General features: G+C 40.8%; 1 protein-coding gene across 4 annotated transcripts in view; it reads right to left on the reverse strand.

The window, feature by feature from the left end:
• ckap5 (cytoskeleton associated protein 5) overlaps positions 1–23,120 on the reverse strand; it is a 66,038-nt gene that overhangs the window by 22,611 nt on the left and 20,307 nt on the right. For 3 of the 4 annotated variants that reach the window (XM_056281732.1, XM_056281729.1, XM_056281733.1), the window contains exons 9-30: positions 20,906–21,010; positions 20,187–20,276; positions 19,398–19,562; positions 19,061–19,189; positions 18,651–18,809; positions 16,615–16,716; positions 15,936–16,046; positions 14,791–14,883; positions 8,124–8,309; positions 7,826–7,920; positions 7,244–7,427; positions 6,746–6,888; positions 5,801–5,975; positions 5,329–5,442; positions 4,926–5,054; positions 4,557–4,751; positions 3,827–3,947; positions 3,123–3,211; positions 2,576–2,692; positions 965–1,087; positions 655–804; positions 340–543 (exon numbers count right to left, since the gene is read on the reverse strand). In XM_056281732.1, the coding sequence (XP_056137707.1) occupies positions 340–543; positions 655–804; positions 965–1,087; positions 2,576–2,692; positions 3,123–3,211; positions 3,827–3,947; positions 4,557–4,751; positions 4,926–5,054; positions 5,329–5,442; positions 5,801–5,975; positions 6,746–6,888; positions 7,244–7,427; positions 7,826–7,920; positions 8,124–8,309; positions 14,791–14,883; positions 15,936–16,046; positions 16,615–16,716; positions 18,651–18,809; positions 19,061–19,189; positions 19,398–19,562; positions 20,187–20,276; positions 20,906–21,010 (2,979 nt within the window). The remainder of the gene's footprint in view (positions 1–339; positions 544–654; positions 805–964; positions 1,088–2,575; positions 2,693–3,122; positions 3,212–3,826; positions 3,948–4,556; positions 4,752–4,925; positions 5,055–5,328; positions 5,443–5,800; positions 5,976–6,745; positions 6,889–7,243; positions 7,428–7,825; positions 7,921–8,123; positions 8,310–14,790; positions 14,884–15,935; positions 16,047–16,614; positions 16,717–18,650; positions 18,810–19,060; positions 19,190–19,397; positions 19,563–20,186; positions 20,277–20,905; positions 21,011–23,120) is intronic. The other variant, XM_056281730.1, reaches the window with a different exon arrangement.

Here is a 23,120-nt window from a genome sequence, read left to right on the forward strand (position 1 = left end):
CAGGGGAGGCCGCTTCAAAACATTGTTGTCATGCGTTGATAATACCCAGACTTGACCAATTTAACAGCAAACATTAACTCCTTAAACAAACATAATATATCATACATCTTATACAGAGATTTGTATTGATCAAGTATATCCATATATACCATTATCAATAGAATCAAATAAATACAACAGAGAGAAAGAACATGTTCATCTGAATCAAAACAACTCCCTTTGGTATGGTATACTATGCTGGCATACAAAGCTGGAGAGCCTGAATTGAGCACACGTTGTACAAAAACATTAAAATGTCTTGGTTCATATATTGCCTCTGTTTGAAACCTGGTTGCTCACCTTGAGTATAAGGTATGGGATGAAGGAGTTGGCCTCGAACTCATTCAGATGGTAATTCTCTCTACTAAGCATGGAAAACAGCAGCTTCAGGTACTCCAGGACTTTCATAAGTACGGTGGTGTTGGTGTCAAAAAACCTCAGGGTGAACCACTTCAGAATGAGGTCCAAACAACTTATGGTAGCCTCACTCTCATCCTCCAATCTCTGTCAAATACACATCAACAGGTTAACTAACTAACTCTCACACACACACACACACACACACACACACACACACACACACACACACACACACACACACACACACGTCTTTACCTCTATCATGACTCCTATAGCCTTGACATGTCTCTGGAAGTCAAAGTGGAAAAGCTCATCCAGAAGCCACCTGACAAAGCAGCCCGACATCTGGGACTTAAGCTGCTCCACATATTCATCCCGAGGAGTCATGAAATTCCATTTCAAACTCTACAAACAACAAATTTTGTAAAGAAAGAGGGGGAGACATCATTTTGAGAAAACAATAAGTTTGGGATCTAGTCCATGTCTCTTAGCAGCAAAACAAAATGAACCATCACCATTAAAGAAAGAGGAAGTAAACTGGCAAACCAGCCAGCCGACCCAGTACCTTCAACTGTTTCTCTTCTTTGATCCTCTGTTCCTTGGCATTGGGGATTGAAATAAAGATGGGTCCAGACCTATCCTCATCGTCCTTGACACCTTTGGTTGGAGGCTTCTTACCTGCTGGGCCCTGGGAGAGGAGGCAATATTATGATTTTTGTACAGAAGGGGTTTGTGTGTGTGTGTGTGTGTGTGTGTGTGTGTGTGTGTGTGTGTGTGTGTGTGTGCACGCACGCATAGACTAACATGTTCTTATTTGCAATTAATGCAAACATGTCTTTTGAGATGAGCTTTTATTGTTTTGAATATGTGTGAGTTCATATTGTGTTTTAAGAATGAATACGTGTTAGTAACGTAATACACAAGTCTACACGGGTAACAGATACTGACAGCAGACAGGAAGTAGTTATGACAAGCAGTCTTTTTGCAAGTTAACATTTAGAAAAGAATGTGCAAAATAAATAAATAAATTAATTAATTAATTAAATCACTCCAACATGCAAAACATATGTTAAGAAAGAGGTTCATGCAGCAAGTTGACTTTTAACCAGGTGGTATTTGGCCTCTATCTCCCTCTGCTTGCTGTATATGTGCAGTATGAATGGTGATCTCCTACATTTCTAAATTATTGTCTTATAATGTGTTCTTCAACAACCATAGCCACATTGTTATGCCACGTTACAAGATTAAGACAAATATCATTGACTTTTCATTAGTTTAACCCCAAAACTGTCATTGTGGAAATAAATTATTCTACGGCTGTATTGGTCCCAGTGTCAGAATGAGTGCTTGACAGAGAAATGGTTAGAAGAGCTCAGTGCTTGGCCAAGAAGAGGTCAAGACAAACTGGACAAGAAGCCAGGTAGGGGCAGAATTAGGATAACAACTGTCCTCAATGAAATTCTGTTCAGGTGTGGAGCTTTTCCTGTCAACATTTGGCAGTTCTTTGCATTGGCTTAAAAGAAAAGGAATGATTTAAATTAATTTTGGAAATGTGTTTTGCAGTATTTTAGAAAAGAAAGTTATAGCTACATGGCTTCGAATAGACGTTTGAGAAAATACATCCATGACATCGCTCTAAGCCATGTAGTGTTGACTTAGCAACACATACACCTAGGGTAACAATTTTGACAAGACTAAAGAAAGGATGGTATATGGATGGTGGAAAAAAAAAGAGATGCAAAACGGGACTCTGGTTGAAACTTGAAATCTAAGGGTGGGGGAAAAAAACTGTCTCCCGGCTTCAGGCACAGAAGGGACGGTTAAGAATTTTCATCACTGGCTTTTGGCTTAACATTTCAATAGCATGATTCATGTAGTTTTGTTTTAGCAACAGAGGCCATCTTGCTTTTTTGACTGATAACACAATCAATTGTGTCATTGTGCCCTCATGGGAATAGCTGACGGAGGGAGCATCATATTTCTAGACAATATGATGGTTTTTACCAACTACATCTATGAAACATGGTTAACTGCAAAGAACTGTTAAAGAAGAGGAAACATCTCCGCTCCTGCAACATCTAGATTGATTGTTCACAGCTGATGACTGAGAACAAAACCAAGCTAAACTTCAAAAGGAGGATATTTGTTACCCTAATGCAACAGGCCCAGTGTCTACCTGTTGACTGCCAGCAGCAGCCTTCCCTTTGGCAGAGGCCTTTTTGCTAGCATTACTGTCTCTGTCCTTCTCCATGGAGGGGGGAGGTGGAGCGGGGTCCTCGGGAGGGGAGGGGGGCTGGACGAGTAGAGACAACCGACCAACCACATCACATTAGTAATGATAAACAAAAGAATAGGAATGAATGACTGGTAAAGGTGTTCAGAGAAATAAAAAAAAAGGAATCGAGACAATACTTCACATGTATATCTGATATGAGCAATTAATGAAAAGCTAGGACTGATATCAATACAGCAATGGCTTATGTATGGATATTTACACGAGTACAGATCTACTGCTGTCCATCTTAGCAAATAAAACCAACCTTGAACCTGAATTTTGGGGTTTAATGTACCCTTAAAAAAATTCACAATTTCTCTGTTCCCATATAAACACTGCACAAGCTAAGCCAAATAATGCACATGTAAACATGTAAATGATTTGGCTTGGCATGTGCACGTCTATCACCATGAGTAAATTTGAAAGGTATTGATGCAGATAGACCTACCCTCTTAACAGCCACTCCTCCTTTTTTCTTGACTTCAGGTTTGGTTTCTCCGGCACTGTAGTCTTCGCTGTTTGGCTGAGACTTAGACCCTAGAGAGGACCAAGTTATAGGTAAAAGTTTACTTTGCTGGACAAACAGTTATAGCTGGAGTATTGGCTGGAAAAAAAAACATGGTCATTTAAAGGATGTATCCTACACACTTGTTGGCTTATGTATTGTTTATATTTCCCATAAAATTGACATGAATAATCTATATGGGAATTTGTCCTTTGAAAATAATAACAATGGCTGACCTATAGTAATAGTTATAGATACAATGGATTTTTTTTTTCAAAATATGCAAGCATGGTTTTAAGAGGTCAATACTATGAAATGCACCACTAGGCATGCAGTTAACCAGTCGCACCACCCCCAAATCCCAAAGGTCATGACTTTTCTGTGTAAAAAAACAGGAGAAAATGGCCTTTGCTAAGCACTCCCTCATCCAGTGGTGCATGGCTGTATATTTGAGCATATATCACCTGTCACAGCTGTCCTCTCCATTCAAACACTTAATAAGCCAAATAATGCACAAGTCATTGAATTCCTAAACAGTTACTGCAGTGTTATGAAATAAGTAAGAACCTTATTTTTGACTTTGGCAAGCTTTATCAAATTAACATTGCCAACTTCATTCGCTGTATATGGCTGGCAGTCCAACTAACCTGGAGCAGCCTTCCCTCCAGTTCCCTTTCCTTTCACTGCCTTAACAGGTGCCGCAGGTTTAGCTGGCATCACTGCCCGGGCTTTTTCCAACAAGGCTATCACCTGGTCCTTAGAGGAAGACTGGAGGTAGATTGTGAAAGAAGCATAATCAGACAAGACAGATCAGATCAGACAGTGTGAGAGAGACCAAGAAAGACACAACGTAAGAGAAAGCTTGAAAGAATGAGAGACATCATTGGTTACTGAGAGGAAGGCAATAATATTCATTGGAAATCAGGGAAATTTAGGGAATTAGAGAATATCAAGGAAACCTTTGGCAGTTAACAAAGGCTACTCTGCCAAAAGTGAAAAAATGAGAAACTCAAGAAAGGTGGTATTTTCTACTAAAATTGGGCTATTATTACAAGTAATGAAAAAGACAAATCTTAGAAGCAAAGGCGAGTTGGGAATGTTTGATATGGCATCAACAGATATGTAATGTTAGTAGGACCCTCACAGCACAAACACATTCTGAGGCCCATTTTAAAAGTGGAAGACCAATGTCACTACAACTGGTTTTAATTACATTTTAATTCTATGTTTATATCAATTGTAAAGTCTATTCAGAAACTCATTCATGAAACATGCTATCACTTGAAATCTCTTTCTCTGAGAATATAATGTCAAAATGTAAATTTCTGGGGGTTTTTCCCCCCCCTCATTCAGCATATAATTTTAAGAGTGTAGTACCTTGAGCTTTCCAGTGGCCTTGTTCATCTTGTCGAAGCCCAAGTGCATCATAAAAGTGGGCAGGGCATCTTGGGCTTTCTTCCTGACATCTCCATTTCTATCCTCCAGACAAGCATAGAGGTTGGGGATACACAACATCAAGTCTCCTGGTACTGTCCTCAGTGTGGGAAGCTTCTCTGCTAACCAGCTTAGCAACTGGGATGGAAGGGAGAGAGGATGGGTAAAGAAAGGAGGAAAAATTTGTTCTCAATTCCTGGACTGATTCGATTTTGACAGAGGTGAATGCTGGATTCCTTTTTTCTTTTTTAATTGAAGATGTTGAGGTGTGTGTGTGTGTGTGTGTGTGTCTCTGTGTGTGTGTGTGCATACCTCTTGTCGTAGGAAAGGATTCTCTCTCTTCAGTTCCTCTGACAAGTCTTCTCCCTCTAGCCACTCTTTCATCCCAGTCTGCTCCGTCCATGCCTGTAATGTTGACAGGGCAGCTGCCCTCACATTGGGCTACAATGGAGGAAGAGGAGACAGTTATAATGGCAACATTTATAATGGTACTGTCACATATTATTGTCCAGTATTCTGCAAACATATTTTCCCACATGGATAAATGAATGTATCTTATCTCAATTCTTTATTGAGATCTACTGGAACAACATGGTATTTTAAAAGACATGGAACATGCAGTCAGCACTGCTCAATCACAGGTGAGTACCCATCATGAAAATACTGGTATGTGTTCATATTATTATTGTGTGAGATTTTTAGTGAGTGTAAGCACCTTGCTGTCTCCCAGTACAGTGATAATAGGAATTCCTAGGGGTTTAACATGCTGTTTCAGCCCAGGTCCCATGGAAGTTGCTAGCTGCTGGAGAATGGTTAGGGTCTGCTGCACCTAAAATGGGACACATACATTGATGAGTTATTTCAAAATTGAATTTCTACCAAGGCCTTAAACTGCACATTAATCCCTGCCATCTTAGATTTAATTTTTAGTTCAAAAGTTGGCCTCTTGACTGTCAACACAATTTGACCCGTTTCAAAACAATACAACGTGTGTCAAAATATGATGAAATAAAGACAGTTCCACCTTTAAGAAAATGGTTCATTTCAGTGAAACAAATTTAGCTTAGTTCAAAGCCTGTTATGATGGAATTAATGTTCTTTTACTGTATGTGCAGTGCAGGCTCTCCTGTCTTCAGACTTTAATTTATAAAAACAAGTTAGGAGCCAAGCCAAGCCACCTCACTGACCAGTATCTTATTGGAGTCGTTCAGTCTTCCTTTCAGTGCTAGAGGCAGTTCTCCTAGGTTAGTTGTGATGAATTTGGCATCTGAGATTATGGCTGCAACTTCATCCAAACCCTCCTTGCGGATCTTCCAGTTCTTATCCTCAATTTTAGACACCAGGTCAGATGTGATCTTATCACTAAGTAGAACAGACAAAGGAATATAAAGACAGGGAGGAGGGGATGAAAGAGATAGGACAAATACTCAGTGGGTTAAGACGGAGTAATGGTGTGTAAGATTAAGAGTGTAAAAGCGTTGTCATGACCTAATGGGGAGATGCACCACCTCACTAAGTGCTGTCACTGTTTTAAATGATTAACAGTTGAAGATTATATTAATAATTTTTTGACTTTATTTTATAAACAAGGACATCGTTTTGTTGCTTTAAGGTTTGAAAGCATTGGAGAAATACAGACTGGCATTTTAGGCCATTGCACAAAGGTTTTAAGAATCTTGATTTCCATCTACTGGAACAAACCCAAATCTTAGATGAATATCAGATTAGAATTAAAATGGAAAAGTAAAACAGACAGAGAACGTTTAACAGCACCAACACAATGGAAAAAGCCGAGGTAATAAAATTACATCTACATTTTGTTGTTGTCATTGTGGTGTTGCCCAAAACAAAATTATCAGGCTGTATAACATTCACTTTACACATTTTTCATAATTTTGACAATGTCTAGTATTACAAAATGTCTTCAATATTATTTTCATAACCAATAGTCCTACAAAATCTATAAATTCTACTGGGAAAGCTTTTTAAACAAAAAATAAACTGCGCCGAATCACTTCCCATTTTCTTTGTAAACATACCAGTCAGAATAATTTCAGTTTTGTATTTAAAGAAATGGCACATTCACATGCTTAAAATGATATGGCTCTTTCCTTTTCACAACACTGGCTCACCTGATGTCTGTTCTAGGTAGGAGATCCATAACGTCATGTCCTCCTCCCCCATCCTCATCCGGCTCCTCCCCATAATCTTCCTCCTCATCACCCGTTGCCTTTTTGTTGCCTCGAATTGGGGCAGGAGGAGACTGCCCCTGCATCTGTAAAGCAGCGCAGAGGATACCTTTAATATATTTACAAATACACAGATTCTACTGAAATACACTCCATTTCAACCACCTGCTGATAGCTGGTGAGGAATTTGAACAATATTGGAAATGTTGCATGTAGCTTGCGGTAGTAAAGCTTGCTGGTCATATTATTCCCGTTTTGTTTCAAATATTATTTTGCTCTACTAAATCGGGTGTCATGAGGCAAAAATGGAGTTCTACTTGTAAAGGCCCGTTGAGCTCCTTAACATTTTCATTTAACTATTTACTTACAGAATGAATAAGTATATTGCCTCCATCACTGACAAAAAACAGACTGGCTTTATTTCCACCAGGCTGCACCAACCTTTTCAAACTCTGCATCGATCTGTGCAAGGAGGGCAGGTTTCCCATCTTCAAAGAACATTCGTAATGGAGCTCCCATATAGAGATACATGACTCCCAGGAGGGTAATGGCAGCTGTCCGCACAGCGGGATTAGTGGCTCCCAGAGCAGTCTTCACATTATTAATGAAACCTTTAACGTTGATACTGAGAAGAGTAGAGCAGAGGAGAAGACACAGGAACATTAACGGAGTCCTCAGACTACAGGAAAACAGAATTTAATTAAAATGGTGATGAGACGATTCAAACTGGGAATATATATATGACCAGAAAAGAAAGTACGGAAACCAAGTCTGGATTATTTCATACTTAACAAATTCCAAATGTAAAAATAAGACTGCCAAAAAAAGCACCAAATTTCAAATTGTGAAAAAGTCAATTTCCTGAATTACACATATTGAATTTGAATGTAAAGTAGACATGATCTCAAATAGCAGAAAAGTTACAGAAAGGAGTGGAAAATACCCATTAATAACACTGGTATTGTCCTCCCAAATTTCATATGGGTTTGGTTATTAAAATCAGAGCTGTAAGTAAGATTTTACCCTGCAAAACCAAACTCTTTCATGGCATTGGCCAGCCAGTTGAGAGCTTCTGCCTGGTTCTTAGGGTTCTTCTGGGCAAAGGCCATCGAAACCACCTGAAAATAAAAACACACATTATTAGTTAGGCATAATTTCCTGATGTTAAACGATCAAGTAAAATAGTCCTCGGACCGTTTTTGCGCTTTCCAATTAAATCTAAAATATTTGAATGGGGGGGTCATAACCAACTTTGTTGATGACTAGGTAAGGCAACTGAACAAAAAAAATGTTTTAATGATATTTTTTTAAAGGGTGATACCTGTTCAGCAGTCCATGGCAGTGAGCACACCTCTCCTATAGCAGTGAGACCCTCTTTAGCATTTCCTCCACATTTCACGTCTCCCACCTTATCCACCAGTCCGTCCAATACCACCAAGGCTGAGGTCTTCGAAAACTTTCCTCTCTCGGCTATCAGAGCTACGATATGAAGTTTCAGCTGCATCACCTACACCAGGAGACAGGGCTAGAATATGAGCATGAATTCTCCAACACAGTCATATACAAGCCACTCTTGGTGTTATAACTTCAAAGCAGCTTTGTTAGCAGCATGTCTTTTCTCCTGTATATAAGTTGAGATTTTATTTCAGCTCAAAAGTTGAGTATGACCCAAACCTACTGTCTACAACTACTAATACTCACTATAGAACTGCTAAACTTTGAAGAGTTCAGCAAAGTACTACCAAGTGCTACTACTACTACTTTCGGCTTCTCCCATTAGGGGTCGCCACAGCGGATCATCGGTTTCCATCTCTTCCTGTCCGCTGCATCTTACTCTGTCACACCAGCCACTAGTACTAGCAAGTACAAAAAGGAAATTTTACATCAATGTGCAACAATATATTTTGCAAAGAAGGAAAAATACAACTCAATTACGTGCCTATAAGGGCTGATGATCATACTCAAATGACTAATTTAGGGGGCGTCCAGGTAGCATAGTGGTCTATTCCATTGCCTATCAACATGGGGATCGCCGGTTCGAACCTTTGTGTTGCCTCCAGCTTAGTCGGGCGTCCCTACAGACACAACTGGCCGTGTCTGCGTATGGGAAGCCGGATGTGGGTGTGTCCTGGTCGCTGCACTAGCGCCTCCTCTGGTCAGTTGGGGCGCCTGTTCGGGGGGGAGGGGGAACTGGGGGGGGGGCCACCATGATCCTCCCATGTGCTATGCCCCTCTGATGAAACTCCTCACAGTCAGGTGAAAAGAAATGGCTGGCGACTCCACATGTAACAGAGGAGACGTAGTAGTCTGCAGTCCTCCTCGGATCGGCAGAGGGGGTGGAGCAGCGATCGAGACAGCTCCGAAGAGTGGGGTAATTGGCCGGGGTATAGTTGGGGAGAAAAACTACCCCCCCCCAAAAAAAAATACTAATTTAGAGGACTGCTTGGCTGCTGTGAAAAATTGGATATCACTGAACCTTTTGCTTTTAAATTTGGATAAAACCAAGATGCTGGTCATTGGCCCTGCTAGACAGAGACACCAATTTGATCAAGTAATGATAACAATCGACAACTCTGATTTCACAACATGTGGCAGCAAAATTCTTGGTGTTACGTCTGATCCCAGCCTTTCCTTTGATAACCACATTAAGGCTTCCCATCCATATTAGATCAGACTTCAAGGTGCTTCTGCTGACTTATAAAATCCTAAATGGGCTTGTACCATCTCACCTGTCATCTCCTTAAATCGTAAATTCCATCTCAAACTCAAAGTTAAAAAGAAGTCAGCTGGGGGGCGTCCAGGTAGCATCTGCAGCCCTCCCCAGGTCGGCAGAGGGGGTGGAGCAGCAACCGGGACAGCTTGGAAGATTGAGGTAATTGGCCGGATACAATTGGGGAGAAAGGGTCCTGGGCTGTTCTGGTGGCATCTGGACACTGCTTGGCATCCTCCTCATCATATTCTTCATATATTTTATAATTCCATCATAATTCTGTTATCCTCTTTCAATGTTGTATTCTGTAAATTGTGTAAATACAACATCCCTTGCATGTCGTCTGTCTTGGGAGAGAGATCCCTCCTCTGTTGCTCTCCCTGAGGTTTCTTCCTATTTTTTCTCCCTGTTAAAGGGTGCTTTTTGGGGAGTTGTTTCTTATCTGATGTGAGGGTCTAAGGACAGGATGTTGTGTTGCTGTAAAGCCCCTTGAGGCAAATTTGTAATTTGTGATATTGGGCTATACAAATAAAATTGACTTGACCTAATCACAGTTTTAAGTCATGGATCAGATAATTTTTCCGATCAGAAAAAAAAAAGTGAGACAAATACAACTTTTCAATTTGTTCTGAAAAACACTTAAAGCAAAGAACATTTGTCCGTGGTCTTCAATGAAAATAAGATTCAAGATGTTCAATATTTAAATAAAATCTTAAAATATATAAAATATTCAATGCTCAATTGGCTACCGTCACTGACACACCAGGGTGACGTTGCAATTTAAGTGCTTTAATTGTTGCTTAAATTTCCCCCGAGTGCCACCAGATCAACAGTGGGAAAAAATGACCTGAAACAAATGTCTCCATTCACCGTGAAAACCTCACCATGTCGTAGCCCAAAATTAATGGTTTCTGTGACATGGAAAGCAAGAAGTTGGTTGAGAGGTTACAAACTGCATTCTCCCCTAACAATTTTTCGGAAGAAGTGCTGGTCAGGTCATACCTACTGGTTTGAGTATGTCACCAAGTGAAGACTTAAGGACACCTTCCCCTGTACACAATATGTTTTCAGGATCTGTTGGTATTGGAGCCATCAACTTAGTAAGACACACCCAAGAGAAAAGCAGATGTTCTGTGTGAAAGCCGGAAGCTCTCAAGAAAAAAATTAAAAGATCTACATCCCTCCAAGGCAGATTTAATGGACAGAACATTCAGTCATCTCAGAGTTTCAAGGTATCAACTCATTCATCTAATTCTTTCAACTTAAAGAAGAAAGACAGGACACCAGAGGAAGAATCAAAGGCCATTTACTTGAAGGCTTTGACTGACGCCATGGGCCAAGGTGAAGGGACAAAATTCCCGACCAAGATCCAAAGCCCCTTTCCACCCAAAAAGCCAACACCAGTGATGACTAGGATTCCTAGTTTTGGGCCAGACGATGGCAAGGTCCTGACCATGGGCTGCTGCTCACCACAACCAGAGACTAAATGTATGGATTCAGTTTCTAACCATGAAAGGAATCACCCTTTTCCACCACTGGTCTTTCTGAAATCGTTATGTGGTGTAAATTGTTATGTGGTGTTTCTGTGTTCAGAAACACCACATAACAATTTACATCTGAAAAGGGATAAGAGGAGCACAGTGATGAAAGGAGAGGATTCATCTGATTGGACTGATGCCGAGGATTCTGTTTTGGCAGAGTCACTCTCCCAAAACAATTCCTCTCCAGAGGAATGATTGGGCACTGTAACATGTGCCCAATCATTTGTCAAGTTAGATAGAACTCCAGAACAACTACTCAAACAGCCAAACACACAATCATTCTAGGAATTCCCTGGGAATCATCTCTGCCTCATTTGCCTTGGTGCCCTTCAATGAACACACTGCAGCCGTCCAAGAACATAGTGAGGACACGTTCATGGCTTTGCCACAATTACCTTAGGATGGTTTTTCTTACATCAGATCCACCTGTCTCTTACATGCCAAGGAGTAGGACTCCTAGCATGGGTGCCAATGAGGAACCCAGAACAGGCATAGAGAACCATTGCCACACAAGCGTTACTGTCTCCTCACCGGATCCATTTGCTTTGCCAAGACAGTCAACTCAAGCAGTATTATCAGCACCAAAGATCCCTCGTGTAGACAATCTTTTCTCTACTCACTACCCCTGCCTGGACTTCACAACTCCCCGCAGAGACTCATATGCCGGCTGTGTCATTCCCTACCTCTCCACCCCCATCAGTCACTCTTGCAGTCCTGCTAGATGGAAGTCTCTGGGATCGGAGCCTACATGGATCAGTGACCATTCCCTTGCAAATCAGATTAGCTTCATTGATACGCACTGCCACCTGGGCATGCTATATGCAAAGCGAAGATAAGCACGGGACCTTCAGCAACTTCCGAAATATATACCAGAGCAGCTTCTCTCCAGCGTTTCATGGTTGTATTGCAGACTTCTGCAACCCATGTGGGAAGGTTTGCTAGCTGAAGACTGTGTGGGGGGCCTTTGGGTGCCACCCTCACTTTGCTAAACAGTACTCAGACGTCCATGAGCGCAGCATTCTTAGAGCCATGCAACATCCGAAAGCTGTGGCATTTGGAGAGATTGGCTTGGACTACTCCAACAAAAACTCCACCAACTCTTCTAAGCAGAAAGAGGTATTTGAGCGTCAGCTGCGTCTGGGTATGGCCATGCAGACACCACTTGTGATCCACTGCAGGGATGCAGATGATGACCTGTTGGAGATCATGAAGAAGTGTGTTCCTTGAGACTATGAAATTCATGTGCGCTGTTGCACAAACAGCTATTCAGTGATTGAACCATTCTTGACGGAGTTCCCCAATTTCTTTGTGGGCTTCACAGCCCTGATCACCTACTTTGGTGCTAAAGAGGCCCGAGATGCTGTCTGCAAGATCCCTCTCAATCGCACTGTGTTGGAGACAGATGCCCCATATTTTCTTCCAAGACAATTTGGTAAAAATGTTTGTAAATTTGCCCACCCTGGAATGGGCATCCACACCCGGAGGGAGATTAGTAAAGGAGAGGACATAGCCACTGTGCTGACCACCATCTGAAGCAACACCACTCAGCTATATAGCTTGTGATGAAGCAAAGTGATTGTCAAGACCTGTAGTGCCATTAAATACCAAATGACTGGATGACACCTTGAGCCCATTAGAAATGTATATCTGACCAGAATCTGTTAGTTTGAGCATGAGGAATAATATTAGATGGATATTTATTAAAACAAAAAAGAATTGTATAGACTAGAGCTGGCATTGCAAACATAATGTTGATTCTTGCTTTTTTAAAGGACCAAAGGTTTTCAAGCTGAGTTTGCCATAAAGAAAATGTGGAAAAACAATGACTGCCGTTTATATAAGTTCTCTAATAATGAACTATTATGGTGCATCCAGTGAGTGGATCACCGCTGTTCTATTTTATAGTAAACATGTTAATGCTTTAATTTGCTGTGTTGCTCAATGACATCATTGAGCTGTTTTGTGTGTTGAGGCCTGTAATTTTGGTTCCTCACTGTTGAACTGTGTTATGCAACAGTTTGCATGTTCATTTAAAATATATCCTTTACTATTTTCATTCAATAGACTTTTCTGCCATCTGTTTTGTCTGTACCATTTCAAATTGTCGAAGAGGTTCTTAAAATAAACTGGATTATGAGAAAAAAAATGCATCAAATGGGTGGCCATGCTTAATGTATTGACATTCTCATATGGCTTTCTCGTGGCACAATGCCTACGCACCTTAACAGTTTTGTCCACCACCCTTCTTCCATCAATATATTTTACAGGGAAGACCAAGTGCTCCCATACATGAAAGTTAAATGATGTGGGAGGCTTTTCAATTTCTCCTGCTCCTCCTCTAGCCATGATTGTCACCCTGCAGCAGCAAACATGTTGCGCTGTTCGTGCCTGGTGTATTTTGGCCATTACTGTGCTTTTTGCAATGTGAGCATCCCTGATTGATTCATTGGGATTCAACATGCCCTCTTCATGTGAATGCACATAGACTTATTTTGCATAATCAACCAATCACATCTGTCTTGTCTATCTTTTCACTGCAACTCTGTATCAAGATTTAGGGAATTATTACTTTAAAACATAACAGCGGTACTAAAACTATTTCACTATGATGGTTAATTTTGCTTTAAATTCAAAATGTTTAATAATAGTTTTAATTTTACATTTCGTCTTAAATTTTGGTTAGCAGCTGAGTGTGAAATGGCCAGGATGAGAGTCAGCACCTCCAAGTCTGAGGCCGTGGTTCTCTACCAGAATACGATGGATTGCTCCCTCCGGGTTGGGGATGAGTTGTTGCCTCAAGTGAAGGAGTTCAAGTATCTCGGGGTCTTGTTCAAGAGTGAGTGTAGGATGGAGCGGGAGATTGACAGGCGGATTGGTGCAGCATCAGCAGTAATGCAGACATTATACCGGACCGTTGTGGTGAAGAGGGAGCTGAGTCATAAGGCAAAGCTCTCAATTTACCAGTCAATGTTTGGTCCAACCCTCACCTATGGTCATGAGCTTTGGGTTGTGACCAAAAGGGTGAGATCGTGGATACAAGTGGCTGAAACTAGTTTCCTCCATAGGGTGTCTGGGCTCAGCCTTAGACATAGGATGAGGAGCTTGGACATCTGGAGGGACCTCAGAGTAGAGCCGCTGCTCCTTCGCGTCAAAAGGAGCCAGTTGAGGTGGTTTGGACATCTGATTAGGATGCCTCCTGGGTGCCTTCCCTTTGGAGGTTTTCCGGGCACATCCAACTGAGAAGAGACCCCGGGGTAAACCCAGAACTTTCTGGAGGGACTACATGTACAGTCTGGCCTGGGAACATCTTGGGATCCCCCAGGAGGAGCTGGAGGGCGTTGCTGGGGAGAAGGACGTCTGGAGTGCCCTACTTAGCTTGCTGCCACTGCAACCCAACCCCGGAGAAGCGAGTGATGATGAGATGAGATGGTTAAATTTTCCAACTAATTCGCGGTTAACATGTGCCAAACCGTGGTGGGGGATCTGTATGGGTTCACTATTAGTTGATGTTTTCCAAATTTCACCAGCTACTTTGCATCTTTACCAGTCAACTGAACTTTCATAATTACCAAACTATCAAACAGACAAACTTAACCACAGACATAATTTATGAGCATTAATCGAGGGTATGTTGGCAGCTTCAAACCCTTGATGGAATCTGCTGTTGCAAAATTGCCTCATGTAGATTTGATCAGCAGGACTGCTACCAAAAGAGCTTTTGTCATGGTCACAGATACCTGGAAATTGGTCTCCTTCCAGCCTGGTTTCTTGGCCAGCATTTTGACGAGGGCCTGACAGGGCATTTCTGACTTATCCATGGTCTCGACAGCCTAGATTGCAAAATTAAACAATAAATCAACAACTCAGGCTCTATATATTACTCCAACAGCTTTTCCATTGTCTCAACAACCACTAAAAAAATACAGCAGTATAAAATTACACCAATTTTACAACATATTTTCATTGAGCAGGTTGCATCCTTATCCATTAACAATACTACAGTATTGTTTATGTGTGGTATTGTATTTAGTATTACTGTTATTAGATAGCAACAACATGTGACTATGCACATTATGACTATACGACGAGGCACATTCAGCTTTAGAATGGTGATACAAGTCTGTGCTACACTGCACTAAAGCATATATGCTTTAAGTGCCTGCACTCAATATTCCTGCAACCAATTCCAAGCAGTGTATGTTTGTGTCAGAACCTTTCTGCATTGTGTGGGTGGATGGGTGTGTGTGTGTGTGTGTGTGTGTGTGTGAATACATTCATCTTCATTAGTTGTGTTTCTAGGCAGACTAATGCGGTCTTCTGATAGATGGTATTGATTTCAAGTGTTTTCTTCCAAATAATGCGAGTGCTCACAGTGATCATGGATATTTGTTTAAGTAATACATGATACTGAAATACAAGTTTAGAAAGAGAAGTCTTTTATGCCTATTATCTAGTATATTGTAAATGTTGATGAAGACAACAAAGATAGAATAAAATTGATTCAAAAGTATAATTTGGAATCTGGGTAAAAATGAAAACATACATACAAAACGACTTTCTAAGACGTAGCAAACATCTATCCTTCCTATTTTAAAACTAGCCACAAAAAACTGCTCCAAGATCTTAACTTCAATAATCTGAAATACCCATTCTTTAATGGTTACCACATGTAGTCGGTTGGTTCTGGCACTAGTAGTATTAAAAAAAGTTTGCCATCAACTGCTCCTCTAAATTAACCAGCCTCTCATAGAGATACTAATAGCTACAGTAATAGCTATACACACGCAGTTACTGAAGCTTGAGCTGTAAAACAAGCTCCTCTGAAAACATATCATGAGGTATTATGTTATAATCTAACATAATTTAACAGAAAACAGGTTACCCTCTGGAACTCTTCCATGCTAGCCAGTCTCTCTTTCCAGTTGGCGGAGCCCAGTTGCTGTAGACAGGAAGCAGGAAGGACCACTGCAGCCCTCTCTTCACAAACTTCAGCCTGATACATGAAGAGGGACAAAATAAGAGCTAGTGGAAGTAACCTATCACAGCCTGTCACACAGCAGTATAGAGACAACCCACTCTGTAATGTTAAGGTTACCAACTACTGCTAAAATAATTCATGCCAGGCGCAGATCTACGGGGTGGCAAGGGGTGGCAGCTGCCACCTCTGGGACACAGTCTTGCCACCCCTGTTGCCACCCCATTTATAAATCAGATAATATGTTTTTAAAGTATATTTTATGTACATTCATGGTGAAGGGAAATGAGACCCGCACCAAACTCATCTCAAACAGAAGTCGCCGATTTAGAATCCACCTCCCCCTCACAGGCGCGGATCTACGGGATGGCAAGGGGTGGCAGCTGCCACCTCTGGGACATAGTCTTGCCACCCTTTTGCCACCCCAGGAAAAAATCTCTAGATCCATCACTGATTCATGCATGAGCTCCTTTTGTACTGAAATGGGAACTAACAGTGTATTATCCATATAAAGTATACTTTATGTGCGCACGCACGCACACACGCACACACACACACACACACACACACACAAATAAAAACTTACCGCCAGTTCAGCCTCTAAGATTTCTTTACCATCAGGTGTCTTCTTGCCTTTACCTGCAGGGGCAGCAGCTGATTTGCCTTTCTTAGGTGGACCTGCTGATGGCTGCAGACAAGAGAGGCAGACAAACAACTCAACTTAAAGCACAACTTTGGAATACCTTAAGCATCAATAAGTAGCTTTTAGGCCATGCATTGGGAAGTTGATAAACCAAGGAATTGAAGACATGCCTAGGCACCCAGCAAATCACAAAAACAAAACAAGGTCAAAACCTAATATATGGCTGGAACGTGTATGGTCAATGTTCAAAACTGTGGCCAATTTGTTACAGGAATAGTCATTAAATGTTCATCTGCAAAATGACATTCGAATATTCCTTCTAAAAATTAAAAAAAAAATTATTTTTTTTTAAAAACACACACACATGGGTTTGAACCCATTCGAATATATTTTTTGCGCATTATGTCCATAAGAGGGCAAACCAATACAACAAGAGACATAACTATTTGTACAGGTATATTTATTTCAACGTAAACATGTCTTTTAAAAGATTTACATACCTACACATTCCAAATAAACAAATAATGTCCTATTATTAAAACTTATTAATGAAGTTAAAACTTCATTTAACAACCATAGACCTCTCTCTCTCTCTGCACCATGGTTGGTGCTAGCGTGAGAAATGAGAACATGCCGTCTCTCAGAGCGAAATGAATGATTCATAATTGATGTGTTATTCAACAGCATAATTTTTATGCAGATTAGGTAATATTCATACTGGTTTAAATAAACTTATGGTATTTTGCATCTTTGCTGAGCAAGAGTTTTGTGCAAAAGGAAGTATTTCCAAACGGGGCTTTTTAGATTGTTCGGAGTAAAAAAACCACTCTCTCTGCGGCCGAGTTGGGTTGTGAACAATCTGCCGTCTCTACCACATGGTTGTTGATGAATTATTCGCTCATTTCAGCTTGACCTAATTTTCATTTTCAACCAATGAAAGTTACGTTGTGTGACTCCTGTCCGTCATTCAGCATATTCAGTGCAGTGGCCAAGGCCCTCACGAGAATTCACGTGGCAGACAGCTGCGGTAGTGCTGCTTTTTTCCCCCCACAAGCAAATATTAATTTTCACACGCAAATGTGTTTTTGTTTTCTTTTTTACGATTCGGTTATATATTCGAATTTGGAATATTCATTGACAGCCCTAAAGTGTACTGAAATAGCATATCACATGACATGGTTAAGCTATGTTCGAGTTAAAAGAAAAAAAAAAGGTTATAAATGCAGTTGCAAGAACAATACTTTCCACTCGCATCTTGGGATGTTTGATTTGAGAGAGAGAGAGAGAGATAGAGAGAGAACTTAATTTCACTGTAATTAAAACTATTCTAATTATCTGTCCCCCCCCATCTGTTTCTATCTGCTGATGTCTCGTTTTTTGAAGACTCACTCTGTATTAAGTGTTTTGTCATAGTGTTTGTTATTTGGGATGTTTTTTAACTGTGCGCTCCCTCGTGCCTCTCAGTGCATGGAGAGCCATTTTCTCTCCTACTCTGCTCTATGGTGGACTGTTACAGTGCGTAACCAGATGTTTGATTTGAAAAAGAACTTATAATGAAACAAATGACACTGAGTATCAGTAAATGGTAGTACCCACGAGCAGCAATATATTCCGTTCATTCATGCGATAAATGTGGAATGAGCTGGGAACGATATGCCGATTCATTTTGAAAGGGCAACAGCCAATACGGAAATTCCCACTACCATTTACCAGTGATGTCACTAGTCGGCCGACCAATCGTGCAACTTCAGTGACATCGTTGGTCACCTAATCAAGCGGCCCAATCGTGTCTAGCATGATCACACAGTCACTCTAACATGGTCAGTCACAGACCGGTTGTAGGCTGGGCCCCACTGGCCGGTCCAGCCAAAACCCATATACAGCAATGTGTTTGTGTCATAATCCAGAGGGCAAGCATTTAGCACATGTTAATCCTGTTTGTTCACTTGAGCGCAATACAAATAAAGTTTTGGGCACACCTTAGAGGCAGCAGCAGAAGTAGTCTTCTTGGGGGGTCCAGAGGACCTGGATGGAGCTTCAGCAGGGGGAGGGGCTTTCACTGCTGCTTTCTTCTCTCCTCCCCCTCCACCTCCTCTCTTCCCTCCAGGGAGCTCTACTTTTTCAGCACACTCCTTAATCTGTTACCGAGGAAACAAAAAGATGTGGCAAGATACCAATCACAAGCTGTCGCACCCAAACACACATTCCATCGTCACTCAATACCTTCTTCACTTTGTCAGGAGAGGATTACGTCACCCCCAGCCAACCCATATCTTTCTAAAGCTTCACATTTTCTAGTTTAAATTTGCTAATTGATAAGGGAGGAAGTGAGTTTTCGCTTCCTTTCTTTCCCCTTCCTTCCATGTTATGTTTGTCCATCCATACTTACCTTATCTAGTTTGATTTTATCCAGGTCTGATAGGAACAGGTTAACTGCTTTCTCCCCCACCACCTTCATGGCTGTCCCTAAAGCTTCAAAGGCAGCATCTCGCACTTCGGGTGCAGAGTCATTCACTTGCTAACAGGTTTCAAGTACAAGGGACAGAAAGAAAGAGTGTAGTAACAAAATAAGAAGAGAAAATAATTTATCAAAGAATTACAAGACAACATTTGAAAACTACCATGTATTTAAAAAATATATATATTTATAAAATAATCAAATACCACTTTTTGGCACCCTGAGCAGTGGTTTGAGAACCCCATTGGAAGTAAAGAGTATGATGTACCTTAAGGAAGGCAGCACAGAAGGGTTTGAGGACGCTTTTGGGCAAAGTAGACTGGGTACAGTGTCTGAAGGCCCTTGCCAAGAACAGAGAGGCCTGCTGTTTGATGGATGGATTCTTATTGTCCATCACAGCCAAGATATCCTCCGCCAGGTTCTGAATAGTGGTCTAGAAGATTAAGAAAAATACATTAAAACATCAATAGCTGTTCATAAGTGAATCTACCAATCTAAACTATTTAGGAGGTTTTCTGAAATGAGGAAAATTGAACCAGGAGAAAAAGTATTTTGGTATGACGGTTTGTGAAAAAGGCAATTGATTAAACCATCAAAATGTATCTTTGTTAACACGTGTCTCTGTCACATACAGGGTGTTCAGGGCAGTCAAACAGTCCACACAGACGGAATGTAAGAGCTGATGGTGTCATAAAGTCTTTAAAGCACTTGGGCCTAAACTATACAATTGCTAGTATAAAGGGCACTTAGGTCATATTCTTCTCAATTATATATTTTCTCATAATAAGAAAGCAAGGGTCATCATGTAGAACGCCAATCATCTGGTGTCCATTATGAGTACTGTCATCCCATAGGCTCCAGCATCCCTGCGACCCTGAGAGCAGGATAAGCGGTGATGGAATGGGAATGGAACATATATGTAAAGCTATCTATGGAAAGTAAGCCCTAATGGCCCCCTATAGGACAGATCGCAAATGTCTCAGCAGATTTTCCATATAAAAATATTACACAGATATATGGGACAAGGTGTCTAAATCAGAAGCATTTCTATACTCACAGTGAGGAAGACTGCATCTATGGCTTCTTGAAGGGCCTGTACAACCTGGGGTTTCTTCTCTTTGAACTTCTCAAGAATGGTCGGCACCACCTACAAACACAAAGTGCACAGTCAAAAGAAACAGATTTTATTCTTTCTTGTCAAAAATCAACAACCAGACTATTATCATGTGCAGAGCACACAGGTAAGAGTTTAAATATATAATCTATTCCATGCCCCCATTGTCATAACTTTATCCCATTTAGGGACTCCATGGTGACCAAAGCACATTTCTGTTTGTTTCTATGCTAGTAAAACTGTGCTAATAAAGAAAAAAATGGCAAGTGATGATTAAAAAACATGACAGGCAACCTGCACTTGACACTGTACATTATGCATTTGACACTGTACATTGAAATTAGTTGACATTAATTATGAGCTATTTAAATTTGCTGATTGATCGGTTATGCGTTTCATGGGTGTAGTGTTCAACCAATCAGTGATGTTCAGCATTGCTAGCTCCACTCAATGGATTCTAAATTTCCCCCTAAGTGACATTAAATGCTAGTTCCCTGACCTATTCTAGAATTGTTCTACATGTAATGGTAACACTTTCTGAACCTGTGGGTTTAGTTTGTCACTATAGGACAGGGCAGTAGTTGGAAAGGGCTCCTGTGACCTTGCACAAATGCTTCTGAATGAAGAGCAAGTTAAGATAAACTACATTCTCTTTTACTTACATGCCCTGCGTATGTTCCAAATTTCTTCCTTAGGCCGCTAGCGAGTCCAGCCAGGCATTTGGCAGCCAAGGTCACCAGCATCACGTTGGCATCTTTCCCCACCACCTGAGACACAAAATGAGTCAGTTAGGTCTTCAATGTCACAGTCACATAAATGTGAGCCAATTCCCCTGTCAAACTTGAAGGGATAGTTTAGCTTCCACAGTTTTTACTACGTGTCCTACATGCATGTTCAGAAAAACCCATGGATACCTTTTTCATGTTTGTATGTGTCGTTTGAGGGTTATGTTGATGTCCCAGAAAGTTGAATTAGTTCATCTGGATACAACATTGTGTTCAGATGAACTGAGCCAGGGATAGCCTTACCTGCATTACTGAGCATGCATCAAGATGTTATGTTGAATGGCAAGTTTAGCCTAGCTTAGCGCAAAGTGCTGGATGTCTAACAGGATAATGAATAACTCTCAAAAGAAGGGAAATACATCTTCTGTGAAGGAGATTGTAAATACTGTTTATTTGTTATCCTAGTGTTAACAACTTTTCATAACTTATGTTTTTGCAATAACATGCAAAATCATCAAAAATTAGATTGCAGTTTTGAACTATTTTCCTGTAATACAAATATCTGTCTTCTTCCACCGTAGTAGAAAACAGATATATGTAAATAGTAATACATCTGAGATCCATCGGCTTCTCTAGCTTTGGCCTCTTGGTTAAAGTTGGAATGCTAGTTACAAGCAAGAGCAAGGTTTATAGCTTGTAGATTAATTTGCACTAAACCCTTCTTTTGGTGCCAAGGTGCATAACTGAAATCTTGGACCAAGTGACCTCTCTGTGTTGCATCTGATTCAGATGCATTTTTTTCAGATGCACCACTGATCCATTAAGATCAGTCAAATTCCCTGACTTTTCCCTGACTTTCACTGATGACTTCTTCCTTTGGCTTGTTCTGTTTCTCAGGGGTTGCCACAACCGATTTTACAGTTTCCATCGGTACCCGGTGAGGGCACGGCACCAGTGGCAGCCTTTGTTAACCCAAGCCTTGACCAATCCGGTATGGATCGAATCCTGACTTTCACAAACTAAAAAAGTTGAATTTCCATGACCTATATATAATGAACCGAAAAACAGGCCGCCTTTGTGCTGAGTGGACAAAAATTAGCCACAGTATTTTAAACCCACTTATTTGTTAACTTTATTTACTAGTTCACAGACATTTTCAGTACAAAATTTAGGGCGACTAGGCCTACCTACCCTTATAATGGGCGCTGAAAAATCAAGTAACCAAAACAACTGCTCACGCAATACAGGAAATGCTTGGAATAACCCGATAAAGAAAAATACTTCATGGAAAATATTACATTTTGATAAATGGCAACTAAAATTTAAACACGCTACAAAAAAAATTCCCTGATATTTCATGACTTGGCCCAAAAAATGATCTATCCCCTGACTTTCCATATGTGGAATAGACTTTTTAAAATTCCATGATATTCCAGAGATTCCATGACCCGTGGGAGCCCTGTAATTCATATTATCTAGAAACTAGCAGAGGTACCCGGCATTGCCCGGGGAAAATGTTCTCGCCAAAACAACCAACACATCTGATCTTTACGATATAATCGATGATGAAATATAGGATAATTTATGATATGATACATGTGATAAACAAATCTTATTAACAAAAATTATCAAATGTCATAATTTTCAATCCATTCATCAAGCTTCTTTGCCAATGTGTGTACTAATCGCTCAGTACTCAAGCGCCTCAGGGTAAACCACATTGCATGTCTTACTATTTGGCGCTAGGATAGAAAGCTTTTCTGCACTATCAGTTCTGGAGGTTGCTACATACAACTGGCAGTTTGAGAAACATCGAACAGAAAGATTTACTCCAATCGTTTTAAAAGTCTGTCCTTGGGCTTTGTTGATGGTCATTGCAAAACATGGCTTGCAGGGAAACTGAAGTCTGCGAAACCGGAAGGGCAGCTCGAAGGCGGAGGGAATAAAGGGTGTCCTTGGTAAGAGGATGACTTCTCCTTTGTACGGCTCACATGAGATGGTGGCTTCAATAACATTGGCATGTAAGCGAGTTACGATGCAGCGAGTGCCATTGCTGGTCTTTGGAGGCTCCATGTTTCGCAATCGCCGCAAATCTGCCACCACCGCAAATCGCCACAAAATAAATTAAATTTCACAAATAAATCAAAATTTT

The sequence above is a fragment of the Lampris incognitus genome, chromosome 6, assembly GCF_029633865.1.
Source record: "Lampris incognitus isolate fLamInc1 chromosome 6, fLamInc1.hap2, whole genome shotgun sequence".
Classification (NCBI taxonomy): Eukaryota; Metazoa; Chordata; class Actinopteri; order Lampriformes; family Lampridae; genus Lampris; species Lampris incognitus.